A 13,913-nucleotide genomic window follows, 5' to 3' on the forward strand; every position below is an offset into this window, starting at 1 on the left:
AGTTGACTTAACAATCACGTTGCCACAGTTGCCTTAACATCCTTTTTTGTGGCGAGAATTAAAGCATGTGTTCCATCTCAATTACAAATCTAAGCTGATAAGTGAATTGCACATTTATGTATTACTTTTTGAAACAACACGTGGACCATAGATTTGGACGCATGCATGATCTGGTATTGAAACGTATATTTCATCTCAACTAAAACCCTAAACTGATAGGTAGATTGCACATTTATATTTATATATTATATGCTCAACCGTGAGTTTGCATAAGAGCATCCTTATCAGTGGAGTTTTTTCGCGGTTATTGAGGAATTTTTGTAAGTGTGATTATGAAAGAGAAAGTAGGTGGGGATGAAAACAAAATTAAAAAAAAAAACAAATTTTATTTTATAAAAAATAAATAAAAAAGTTAGAGGGTCAGGCGCAACAAGCCTTCCCTTTTTCCTGCAAAATTACTGTGCTATTATCTCATACTTTGCAGGAGTCCTTTTTCCATCTCTCTCGTTGCCTTCTCTCCTCCACTTGGCATTGGACTGTTCCAATATGCATTCAATATCCACTGATATTGATGCTCTAAAAGATAGCTAAGATATTTCACAATTCAACGCATAAGCTATTAGCCCTTACAATTTCATAAAACACCACTAGGCGTAGCTTTTCCTTGCTAGTTACCCTTTACAACTCCCATCCAAGTTAACTTTTACTATCATATTAAGAGATGGATCGGAAATTATGAGACAATTTTAAAATGAAGAAAAAAAAATTAAGTTTCTTGCTAGATAAAGGAATTTTTCCTTTTTTGTTCTCGTACTCTTATAATGACGACTAAGCACGCAATAAATGAATATCTTCCCAGTCAACCATTATACTGTGAATCATGTGAAAGATGAATAATTGACATACAAATTTATGTTTAAAATATTGGAGATTCATTTTTCTTCAATGTTCATTTTTTTTGTGTGTTTTATAATATTTATTTTTAATATAGTACACAAAAATAAACATATAGTATTTAAATTGAGAACCATTCCACGGTATAATCAGTCGCTATACGATGGACCATGGTCCAAAATACATTATGGACCACAGTCACAAAACGACGCCGTTTCAGTAAGTGAGAGAAACAGCGGTCGTAAGTCGTAACGGAGCTCCGTAATTGATACTACAGTTCATCTCAAAAGATATTGTCTCACATTTGTTTTTATATTATCGAATGAAACTGATGTAGTTATATCAAAATGTAATTGTAGTTGTGTTGAAATGTAACTGCAGTGTATATAAACCGATACTGAATAACAGTTTCACATTTTTGTTTTTATATTATCGAATGAAACTGTATTTATATCGAAATGTAACTGTAGTTGTGTTGAAATGTAACTGCAATATATATAAACTGATACTGAATAACAGTTTCACATTTTTGGGTGTATATTGTCCAATGAAACTGTAGTCATATCGAAATAATATTGTAGTTGTGTTGAAAGGAAATTGCAGTGGATTATAAAAGAAAATGTAGTTGTGTTGAAAGAAAACTGAATAACAAGTTTACATATTTGAGTGTATAATATCGAATGAAACTGCAATTATATCGAAAAGAAACTATAGTTGTGTTGAAATATAACTGCAGTGTATATGAACTGAAAGTGAATGGTGCGAAACGAATGCCGTTTCAACCGTCTGTTTTCATTAATCAAAACGACATCGTTTTGATGCATGGTCCACAATCCATTGTGGATCGCAGTCCACATTAATATTTGCGCAGTATAATTTGTCCTCCCCAATAAGCCAAGGCAGCCCAGGCTCATTTCCATGATATGCCTGGACAACTTTGGGCCATTACTTAATATATGGGCTTCAAAATCATTGGGCCCAATACTTCTCCCAACATTATACTAGTATACTTCACAAGGTGACTAACCTATGCATCATTTTTAGTATATTGAACATTTATTTTTTAAAAGTTCATTTACCTTAAAAATTAAATATTTAAAATTTTAATTTACACAAAAAATAATAAAAATTTAAACTTGTATTTAATTTTATCAAGATTAATTTTAAGTTGGCTAGCATCTCAATAATTATTGGTCCACACAGCTATGTGGATCATATTATCAAATAATGTACATTCAGTATAAAAATAATGTATTTTTATTATATTAAAATGTACATTGTAATCAGGAGATGTACATTATTTGTGTACTAAATGTATATTTAGTACACAAATAATGTAAATTTAGTATATTAAAAATATACTTTTTGTTATGGTTCACACAACACTATATGGATCATGGTTCACACACTAATTTGCCCTAGCCTCTAGTATTCTAGTAGTAGTTTATTATTGTTATTATTACGGAGTATTATTTAGAATTTTAGTAGTAGCTTCTTTAAAAATGCAAACCAGAATCGTAACCTTATGGTTTCCAGCTCAGTTTGCATAGTCCCAATTTAGTTCTCTCTTTTTTCTTTTTTTTTTTTTCTTCTTCTTCTTTAGTGATGAGGGAAATATATAACCACTATTCCCATTATCTTAAAATGTGTAAACATTGCTTTGTGATCCTAATCAACAAAGGATCGTAAAAAGTTAAACTAGTCTAAGTTATTCCTAGCGAAAGCCAAGGAGTATTGTAGTGGTTCTTATCTTTTCTTTTGGCATTGTTACGTGGTGGTACAATAAAATGGATTATGAGCTTGTGGTTCATATCTTTTAATAGTTGTATAAATAGTTTTAATGTGACAATATATACTAAGCAAAAAACTTTATAAGTTTTGGTTAATTTGACAAGAAATTTGAGTTGTAAACAAATAAAATAATACAAAAGTTTCTTTGTTACAAACTGAAAATTTTTCTTATGTAAATTCATAAAATCATACAAAATTAAAAATATTAAAAATCACTATAATAAAAATCTCACATAGACACCGATTAATCGATGCCTAAGCGCTTATCGACTATCTAGCGTATCACTATAATCAGGAGTCTAGACCGCCAACTAGGCCACTAAACGTCGCTTAGGCCGCCTAGGCATCAACTAGACTGCCCACCCACCGGCTGCCTAGGCACCGAGTTACTAGCTTAGTAAGTAAGCGTTACATCAGCAGTAACTCGTTCAACATATAGTATTAGGACATAATTGCACTATTTGTTAAATTTAATATGCTAATTTGGCACTTTTTCTCAATATTAATAAAATAAAATCTAACACAATGAGCCCAACATAACTAATGATTTGCATTTCCTTTTTGAAAACATTAACATATTATACAACACAACTTCTATTAGCTAGCAACAAAACATGTGCTTCTTTATTATGGGACCTGCAAATGAAACTCAAAATTACATGAAATTTATGTCAACTTGATCAGATCTCATCCAGCATGGCAGGCATCATCAGCTTCTATGTCTTTGGCTTAGGTTCGAATCCCATCCCGATCTTATTACGATGTACCCAAAACTAAACTCTGTGCATGTGTGGTATTTCTGCTCAAGAAGCCATACAAACTTCCTCTCAATGATATATATTCATAGTCAAGAATGGACAGGACAAGCATTACTAGTTCTATCAATACAGTTAAGAGATGCGTGCAGCTGTATATGGCGGGAAAAATGAGCTTTCGATCTACTTACATCGCATCTTCTTGATAAAATTATTCACAAACGAGGACTGGTTCCCAATCTACCGTCTGCCTCGGCCTGAATCTGGGCTGCATACTGCAAATTCCAAAGGACATCCTCGAAGGATGGGCGCATTGAGGAGTCGGTTGAAATGCATTTGCTTGTTATGGATACGATCACGGACAAGGATTCTTGCGAGCAGGAATTGAGCACAACCGGATCAACTACGTGCTTTTGGCCATCCTGACTTCCCAATGAGGCCTGTGAAATATAATGCAAGATTGATTTGAATAGTTCGATTACTGGTTTAAACTTTTAGTTAAGACAGAACATATTTTTTCTATCAACTTGGAATATGAAAGCCATGGAAATTTAGATGGTGTGTTATGGAGTGAGTACCAGTTCATTTAGTAGAAACGTCTCTTGCCTCACGAGATAAGAAGGCCCGACGAGTGACTCGAGCATGATAAGTCCAAATCCATACACATCGTCCTCCAGGCTTTTCATTTGCCTGCAAAATGGTTATTGAAACTTTGGTATCTTCTTGCGCAACAACAGAAGATTGAAACAGAACGAACAAGTTCAATTTATCGAGATTGATAGTCTCGAGGGGTAGTCTCACCATGATGCAAAGCCTTCGCCTTTTGCCTGTGGATGAAGAATCGCAAATAAAAGTTTAGGGAAAAAGCACAGAACTTGATTAATTAGAAAATATTTCCAGAATTCATACCTGCTGTTTATCAACCTCTTCTGCCACAATCGATAGCCCATAGTCACTGAGCTTGGCAACTCGATGCTCGTTCAACAGTATATTAGTTGCTTTCAGTCGATTACTGAAGAACCCAGGGATAACTCCGGTGTGTAGAAAGTGCACAGCCTTTGCAACATTAATGAGTATCCCGAGTCTATCAGACCAATTAAGGACCTTCTGTGGACTATTTTCTACAAATATAAGGTCAATGCAACAATGAAAATGCATATCAGTATGCACTTCATATGATAATTTGAACTTGCAGTAATATCAGTATCAACAATTTGATTATGCTCTCTGCACTTACCAGAAAGATGAGTACGATAGTTCCCATTTGCCACATATTCGTAAATAAGATAGACTTGGAGTGAATCGGGGTCATCATTGTTGTCATTATTAGCAATGCAGTGTCCCAGAAGACAAACCAGATGAGGGTGCCGAAGCTTTGCAAGCAAATCGACCCTAAGTTTTAGATTGCGAATTGTGTATTTCTTTGAAATTGTCAAGCACCTTATAGCCACCTGAGCCCCACTTTCCACTCTACCTTTATATATCTGAGGCAAATATGTGGATGAACTTATAACGGCCAAATATCATCTCGGAATAAAAAAAATTGACTGCGAAAAGTATCTCTGAATAAAATACAAATACAGTATTGTAGCAAAGCAAGTATTTACCTTTCCTATCAAACCTGCACCCATTAGGTTTGTCGTGTCGAAGTCATTTGTTGCTTCCTTGATCTCATCAAAGGAAAATAACCTGTGCGTTGGAGTACCTTGCGTGCCTAGTTTTGATGCCTCGGATATAAATCCTGAAAAAATAAGAAATCGGGATTCATTGAAATGTTGCTAAACTGAAGTATGGAATAGGTTGCGTTTTTTAAAAATTTCCCAGTTCAGAAGGCATACTTGCATTCAGCAAAAGTTCTGAAGAGTACCCTGCAACGGAATTTTCTTGTACGGGCTTGTGCAGTAAATGCTGCTCTGAATTCCCACGAGGGCAGTATCTACGGCACATAAAAAGAAAGCCGGCTGCCAGAAAAGACAATAGAACACAAATTCCTCCGATAACACCAATTAGGATTCCTATGTTCTTTCCTTTAGACCCATTAGTTTTCGCAACAATGTTTTTAGCTTCACTTGTGCAATATGTCGCTGGATGCTGATTCTTTAGACCACTTGATAAACAGTTCCCTTCATACAAAACCTTTCTAGTGTCTGATGCAGAGTGCAAACATGAAGGCAATGTGCCTGTGAATCGATTATTTGAGATATCAACTAATCCAAGCTCGTTTCCACAGCTCAATTTGGATGGTAAAGATCCAGTCAGCATATTGGATGCCAAATTTAAGTTTGCAATTTTAGGCAAAGAGAAGAGCTTAGCAGGCGGCATTCCTTGGAGTGAGTTGAAAGACAAATCGAGCTGCTGGAGCTGTAGCAGGAGGCCATATTCTTGAGGAATTTCATTAGAAAATGAGTTGTTCCTGAAGAAAGCCATAATCAGCCCCTTTGGAAGAGCAGGAAGTTCAGACTCAAATCTGTTATCGCTCAAATCCAAAACCTGAAGCCTAGTTAATCTTCTAAGATCAAACAATTTCCCAGAAATTTCGTTCTTCGAAAATCCAATATATGTTAAACTTGTCACCCCTCCCATGGAAGAAGGCAATTCCCCAGTCACCCTATTGTTCCTTATGCTCAAACTCGACAGATTTGACAACTTATCAAACCCTTCAGGAATGCTGCCATTAATGAAATTCCCATCCAAATTCAAACCCTGAAGGCTCACCATTCTTGAAACTGAAGCAGGGATAGACCCATACAAAAAATTCCAACCCAGATCCAAGTTCTCAAGTGAAGACAATCTATGAATTATATCAGGAATTTGACCCCAGATGCCCAAAGACACAAGAGTGAGTGACCTCAAGCTGGTCAGTCTGGCCAAGGTGACCACAAGAGAGTCCACAAAGAAATTCTGTGACAGGGTTTGATAAGGACCCACAGCATAGCCATTGAAACTGCTTGGCCTATCTCTCTTATCACCATAAACTCTTATCTCAGTCACAAGGTTGTCTTGGCATGATATATTTGCCTGTGGGGATGACACAAAGCACAAATCTGTGCCATTATTGTTGAACCAAATCTCTAGGGGGGTTGGGTATTCCAACTGCTTCCTAAGCTGCAAAAGCATCTGGGTTTGGGTGTGTTGCAGCTGATGGGTACCCAAGATCAAGAAACTCCCCCACAGGGACAAAAACACAAACACCTTATAGCTATTGCACCACTCCATCACACTCCCCACACTCAATTCATATCTAATGGGTGTTAAATCAATCAGAAAAGATGGAAACACAATTGTACACTTCTCAGTGCTGGAAATCAATTGTCAGAAGCAAAGCATATACAAAAAAACAGAATCTAAATGCACAGTTCAAAAACAAAACTTTTGCAAAGGCCAATTATCTTGAAACCTGGGTTCTGCTGGACAAAGATCCTCTGCTAAGCATGAATATCATATCATATCTACCCTTTCTTTATGGAGAATGAGATTCTGAGTAGTTCTTTTATTTTTGCTTTATGTCATCCTAATGGCAAGTTCTTTGCTTCATGTGTCTTTGTCTCAGACTCCCTGTCCCAATTAACCCTGTCTTCTCCATTGTACTTTTCATTAACTTGATTAAACTTTGATTTGATTATAGTATTATACCAATGAATTTAATATTTCAGTATTAGTTAGAGATTATTCTAAATAAGAGATTAAATGACAAAATGTACTTAACTAAATAACAAAAACATGCACTCAGCAAAATATGTATTGGAAACTTTGTTTAAAGTCAATTTATTTTATCTTACAAAAGTGAAATAAGATAACAACAAAAAAGGAAAGAAAAAGAAAATGTCGCTTTTAATTTTTTTTCTTTTGACTCGGTTACAACGTAGTATATGAAAAAGTCGCTTCGCCTCACTAAACCATAAAGTTATTAGTGTCATTTTTAATCTTCTAATTATGCGATATGTTGGATTCAATCTTCCAATTATTACTTATTAATACCTCCATTTTTATTCTTTGATTAATTCTGGGAAGGCTCATAGTGGCTGTCTCTATTTTTATTTTTCTATAAAAAATGTAAAATAATTTAATATGTCTATTTAGAATGATCAATATTTCAAAACTAACAAAAAATGTGATGATAATTTTATAAATATTATAAATTTGATATGTGCATTGAGCAAAGTTTTAAAATGTATCTGACGATTTATAATAGTGTTAATGCACTCAAAATCTATAAACGTACGTTAAGACGGATACACTTTAATCGAGTAATAAAATATTATGAATTTCTTTTTAATTTTTTTTAAAGAAAAACTTTGAATAAATGTGAGAAGGGATACCAAAACTAGGTAGAAAGCATATATAAAAGAAAGAGTATCCACTTACCTGGAAAGGATGGAATTCAGAGCTTCCACATGGTGTTTTTTCTTGAGAATGGTGATCCACACTCCAGACATACCACACTTCCATATGCTTTAATTAATCACTTAATCATTATGGATGCAACTGCTCCCACTTTTTATTATCATGCAAAAACAAAAACAAAAAAAAAAGTTTCAATTTTAATATTGTTACAGAGATAACGATGGATTTGTTCACTTAATTATAGCGAAATTATCAATCTGATTCTTAACTATCATTCTTATTAAATTAAGGCCTTAACTTTAAAAATCTTACTCAGAGCCAATTTGAATCGTAAGATGATAATAAAGGACGAAATTGGGTAAGATTTTCAAAATTGATAACTTAATTTAGTAAGATTGATAGTCGATGACCAAATCGATAATTTCGTTATAGTCAAGGACTAAATTGGTCATTAAGTCCATTGCTACACCACATAATTGGTACCATCATCTCATTTGTATTTCTTAGTCTTGTCTTTCATATTTAGACTTGTGCAAAATTTAACAAGTTAAAAGTTATTTTACTTTTTTGGAGGGTTTTATTTATAGGATTATTAATTTGGATGTTTGATATGGTTTATGAATTGGATTACATTATTAATATTATTATTTTACAAAATTTTGGTGGCATGTATATAAACGTGTGTAGGATGTGAGATTCAGTATGAAAATGTGAAATGTGCACTTTACGTATACACTCAGTATTTTATATTGTAAACCATGCTATTTTTTCTTTAATAGTGCACTTTTATGTGATAAAAGTGTGCTTTTAGTTACGAAAAATTATAAATTATCACTGCATATACTAGAATTGATTAACTATTTATCTAGATAACTGGTTTTATTTCTCATTCTCTACACAAGTTATTTTCTCTACACAAGTTATAATTCTTACAACTTACAAAGAATAAAGTACAATTTTGCAAAGCATAAGAGATTATAAAATTCTCCTATCTAAAGTTAGAGCTGTCAAAACGAGTTTTGCCCGTCAGGCCAGTCCATTCCGCCCCCCTACTTAGGTAAAGGGTTAGTTTTGAAAATAGAGGCACACCAAGGAGTGGGCTTTTTAACCCGCCCTACCTAAGCCCGCCAACCCATAAGGCTTTTATATATTTATATTTATATTTAAATTAATATTTATGTAACAAGTTATTTTAATTATTTTCATAATGTACAAATGGTAAAACTTAACAAAACAACAAACTAACAACTTAAGAACAAGGAAAAAAATAATAATTTTGGCTACCAGCCCGTTTTGACAACTCTACCTAAAGGTCACGTGTTCGATACTTGCCAACATCATCTTCGTCGAGCCTGCTGTATGGAGTCTTCCTAATGCAGTTTACTCTTTCTATGTGATTTGTGCGCTATTACAAAAGAGCAAAGCTTACATATTGTACACCTCAAGTAGTGACTATGAGTTTCTCTCGTTGCCCATAAAAAAATCATATTATCAACAGTCAGGTGTATTAAAACACAAAACCTGAATACATACATATATGAAATAATGTAAAAAAAAAAAAATTTAAAAAATGTCTCAGTTAAAATCATATTTAAAATCTCTAAATTATAAAGACTCAAATTATTAAATAATTCTACATGTATTTTTAATTATTCTTTTATTTTATTTTTCTCTCTACTCACATAACATGTTTTGATACATTAAAAATTAATTAATTACAAATTTCACTCTTTTCTTTTCTTTTCTTCCAATAAAATTATAATATCCTTCAAAAAATACATTTATATATATATATATATATATATATATATATATATATATTTCATCTTCTTAACCCATTTAAGATGCTATTCTGCCACAAAATCGAAGTGATAGCAGACACCACATTAAGTAGGCCAGGTGCATAAAATTAGTATATACTCCGTATATCTTTTTTTAATGTTACGATAGATCTTGAAACAAGCAATATACGGAGTAATTATTTATTTATTGTTGTCCAGTTTTGTGACATAATTGAGATGCATTTTAGGGTGTGTTTGGAAAGTAGGAAAATGGTTTTCGGAAAATAATTTCTGGAAAATGAGTTATTTTTCAGAAATCATTTTCCTTTCTTGTGTTTGGCTGCAGAACTAAAAACTGTGTTTGTGTGTTTGATTCATTTTTAAAAAATGAACAGGAAAATGAACATAAAATTAATTATTATCCATTTATACAATCCATAAACACAAAATAATCGCCATAATAATATCACAATTGTTATAAACCATTCATTTATAATTAAAAAAAATCACAACAAAATAACAATATCTCAAAAATATTTATAAAAAAAACATAAAATCAGAAAATCCCTAATTTGCGCCGACTGGTTTCCGAAATAGTGTTATAATAATGCATATTAATATGAGCCCTGGAAAATGACAGAACATGACAGCGATGGGCATATGGACTACCATCAGACTGAACATCAGTCTCCCCAGTGACGCAGAGAACAGGTAAGCAACCCTGCAACTTGCTCTTCTTTTTTTTTTTTTTTTTTTTTTTTTTTTGGGGAACCTGCCAATGATGCTGGAATAGTCGATTGTTATGCAATCAGGTCGATCTTGTAATGTGAACTCCGAATCCATGTTCATAATTTTAGAACTTTATATTCACAGTTATAGAATTATATATATTCACAATGAACTCTATATCCGCAATTTCATAACTCTATATTTAATCGTATATAACACAATTTTTGAATCTATATAACAAAATTGTGAATATAAAGTTAAAAAATTGTGAATATTGAGTAATGTAATTTTGTATATTGATATTTAAAATTAAGAATATAGAGTTCTAAAATATAGACTCGGGTCCATATCGCAAGGTGGACCCGGGTCCATAGCATAATTGTCCAAGGACTCCCCACCCTACTCATGGAGTGATGGAGCAAGACTCAATTGTAATATGGGCAATATTAATAATTTCAAGTCACTTTCATTCTCCAATAAATTATTACTTATATGTGATATTCAGAATAAATATACAAAAGAACAAACACTATTTAAAAATATTATAATTATAGTTTTAAGTTAAAGTTTAATTTATAATAGAATTAAGACTTGAACATACGCCAAAGACCTGGTGGTCCAGTGGCATCAAACCCTTCCCTTTATATGGGAGGTGGTGGGTGAACATATACTGCTTTGTAATAGAGTCAGTAGAATTCAAAAAAAAAAAAAAGACTTGAACATACATTTAATAATAGTGAATTATTTGTATTTAAGTCTCAATTATGTTATTAGCATTAGTTTTAAATTATAATATTTACAAATGGTATTTGTTATTTTTTCACGTTTATTATGATTCTCACATACAAGTAATGATTTGTTAGAGAAGAAACATAAATTAAATACATATCCTTATTTTTAACGTTTATTATGATTCTCACATACAAGTAATGATTTGTTAGAGAAGAAACATAAATTAAATACATACCCTTATTTTTAACCATCTAAACTCTCATTTAATGGAGATGGGAGAAATGACCACTTTCAAAATATTTGAGTGGACAAATATGCAGGGGTTGAGCCATAAAGTCTGGGTTGGGGGGCCAAATTTAGTTGGCATTAATATCGATCATACAATATCATTATATACACCATACATGATTGTGTAAATTATTATTGATAATTATTTTTAATTATACTATGTGCAATAGTATAATATATGAATATATAATTATATGAGTATAATCGTTAAAGTTATCAAACATTACTTTCAAAATTTTCACATAACACAAAATATATACAATGACAAAAAATAGGAAAATTACACTTTTCATCCCTAAGTTATAGGTAATTATAGAATTCGTTTCTAATTGTTGGTCGTGCTCACTTTTCGTCACTATGACACAAGGGACGAAATTTGTAATGTTTGTATAGCTAAGAACGAAGGGTGAGTACAACCTGTTATTAAAAGGACGAAATTTGCGACACCAATTATAATTTAGGGACGAAAAGTGAGCACGACGATCAACTTAGAAACGAAAATTGTAATTTTCTCTAAAAAATATTTACATTTATTTAAATATGCATTGTCACTCTTTTATCAAATGAAAAGTTGTCAATTGTTTGGTCAACTATAACTTTTTTGATAATAAATTGATATTGTTCTACTGATTAATTAAATATATATTTCAAAGTTTAAGGGATGAAGACGAAAATCAAGATTTCGAAATAAAGAATCATTATTAATTTTTGTAAATTTCAAAACTCATAATTTAACCTAGCAAATTTACATCCTAAAAGTGTAAATAAATAATAAAAACACACAATAAGTTATCAATTAATTAATCAATTAATAAAACTAAAAATATATATACCTCAAAAAGTTAGAGAGTAATGAAGTTAAATTATATACTTAATGTCTTCCATCATTAAAATCTTTAAGAAAAGAAATAATCTAATTAATAAATAAAAATGGTTTATTTGATTATTTTATTTTATTTATTTATTTATTTAATGAATTTAGGCTTTAATATATACGTATTTTGAGGTCATTTGATATATACATAATAAATTTTTAAAAAAACAATAGGAGGGGCCAAAAGTATAAAATTTTAATATTATAATAATCTATACATGACATATATACCTACTAAAAAATGGGGTGGGGGCCAAGGCCACCCTAACCCAAGGGGTGGCTCCGGCCGTGCAAATATGGATACATGACGCAAAAAAGCACCGTTAAAATTATAATTCAATGAGAAAAATGTCATTTTTTTTTTTAAAATGAGACGTGATAAGTGTTTTAAATATTTATCATTTTCTATATGTTATTGATATGATGTTACTTTATTTATTTATTTTCTTTCGAAATTTGTGAATTGAGCATACACTAACAGTAATTTTATTTTTTTTGAGAACAACAGTAATTCTTCTTCTTCTTTTACAAATTTAATGCACTCATGTAAAAGAACAAGGAATTGAAGCGGCAATAGAGTTAGTTAAGAAAATTAATTGTTTCGAATGTGGTACGTATGTAGTACGTAGGGGTAATTAGTGTCGGTTGTGAAATTTGACGATCTGACGGGAACTCAAGTCAACGTTGCTACTAAATGATGGGGATGATGGGGTAAAGTGTCGGAGTGTCATGCACTCGTATGTCGTTTTAATCTATAATTATTGCTTTGAAGAATATGTACGCATTATTGATTATTGTACTATGTATTATATTCTTAGTCTTTTATAAACTCAATGTGTGAAAATTCATGCTTAATATTAAAATATTAATAAATATAAATAATTACAAATTATAATTTAAAGTTATATATACACAAATAATATTACATACATAATTTATCATTCATAGAAATTTAATTAGAATATAATCAACAATTAAATTACTTGTTTTCAAAAAAAAAAACAATTAAATTACTTATAAAATGATAGTTAAATAATATGAAAAGGATATATAAATATAATTGTATGGTAATCATGATGGAGTCATCAATGTTAGAATTAAATAGTAATGGAGTTATAATCGTGTAAGAGTAGTTTTGTCTAACAAGAATGTAGTAGTGATTATTTTGTCTAATAAAATTAGAGTGTACAACATTTAAAATAAAATGTATACCTTTATTAGCATACAAAAATGGAACATAAATCAATGATATACCTTGAATCGAGACTTATTATGTGTCTAGATTTAGATATAGTAAGGGCAAGTTGATTCTAACTTGAATATACTTATTGCTATGTTATTTGGATTACTTGCAACTGTTATTACTTTGTGGCCATTTTTCACTTTATACCGACTCATGATGGCAATTCAACTAAATTGGTCAGACCATTAACTTAATAATCACAAAGTTACAAGTGTGATTCTCAGTAGAAATTAGCCGATTAGGGTATAGGGTATATTCAGTGCACCATTTGGTATTGACTGAGAGTTTCCATTATCACTTATACCAACTCGGTTAAAACTTAACTTGAAGATTTTGCTTGTGCACCACCGGGCCATGTCTTATGTGCTCATGAAATTCGATTAATTTATGATTCAGATATTTTAATTTATAGTATATCTAAAGAGTTAATTCCATGAATGGTCATTTGACTATTGACATTTACCAACTTTTTATCCTTAATT

The 13,913-nt window shown here is 31.6% G+C and overlaps 1 protein-coding gene across 1 annotated transcript; it reads right to left on the reverse strand.

Annotated features, from left to right (window-relative positions):
• Positions 1-3,211: 3,211 nt before the first annotated feature.
• On the reverse strand, positions 3,212-6,989 carry LOC116007359 (probable inactive leucine-rich repeat receptor-like protein kinase At3g03770). The gene is made up of 8 exons (XM_031248021.1): positions 5,279-6,989; positions 5,048-5,181; positions 4,678-4,924; positions 4,350-4,561; positions 4,242-4,267; positions 4,019-4,130; positions 3,632-3,880; positions 3,212-3,484 (listed from the first exon to the last, which is right to left on the reverse strand). The coding sequence occupies exons 1-7, from the start codon at positions 6,654-6,656 to the stop codon at positions 3,656-3,658; spliced, it is 2,334 nt and encodes a 777-aa protein (XP_031103881.1). The 5' UTR covers positions 6,657-6,989; the 3' UTR covers positions 3,212-3,484; positions 3,632-3,655.
• Between the last annotated feature and the right edge of the window lie 6,924 nt (positions 6,990-13,913).

Source organism: Ipomoea triloba, chromosome 15, assembly GCF_003576645.1.
Source record: "Ipomoea triloba cultivar NCNSP0323 chromosome 15, ASM357664v1".
Classification (NCBI taxonomy): Eukaryota; Viridiplantae; Streptophyta; class Magnoliopsida; order Solanales; family Convolvulaceae; genus Ipomoea; species Ipomoea triloba.

Excerpts from the sequence above, each read along its gene's own strand:
- LOC116007359 (XM_031248021.1), bottom strand. The coding sequence starts at position 6,656 with ATGGAGTGGTGCAATAGCTATAAGGTGTTTGTGTTTTTGTCCCTGTGG. Across the intron at positions 4,562-4,677 it reads CTATCGTACTCATCTTTCTG|AAAATAGTCCACAGAAGGTC; the intron begins GTAAGTGCAGAG and ends TTATATTTGTAG. Across the intron at positions 3,881-4,018 it reads CGTTTCTACTAAATGAACTG|GCCTCATTGGGAAGTCAGGA; the intron begins GTACTCACTCCA and ends TATATTTCACAG.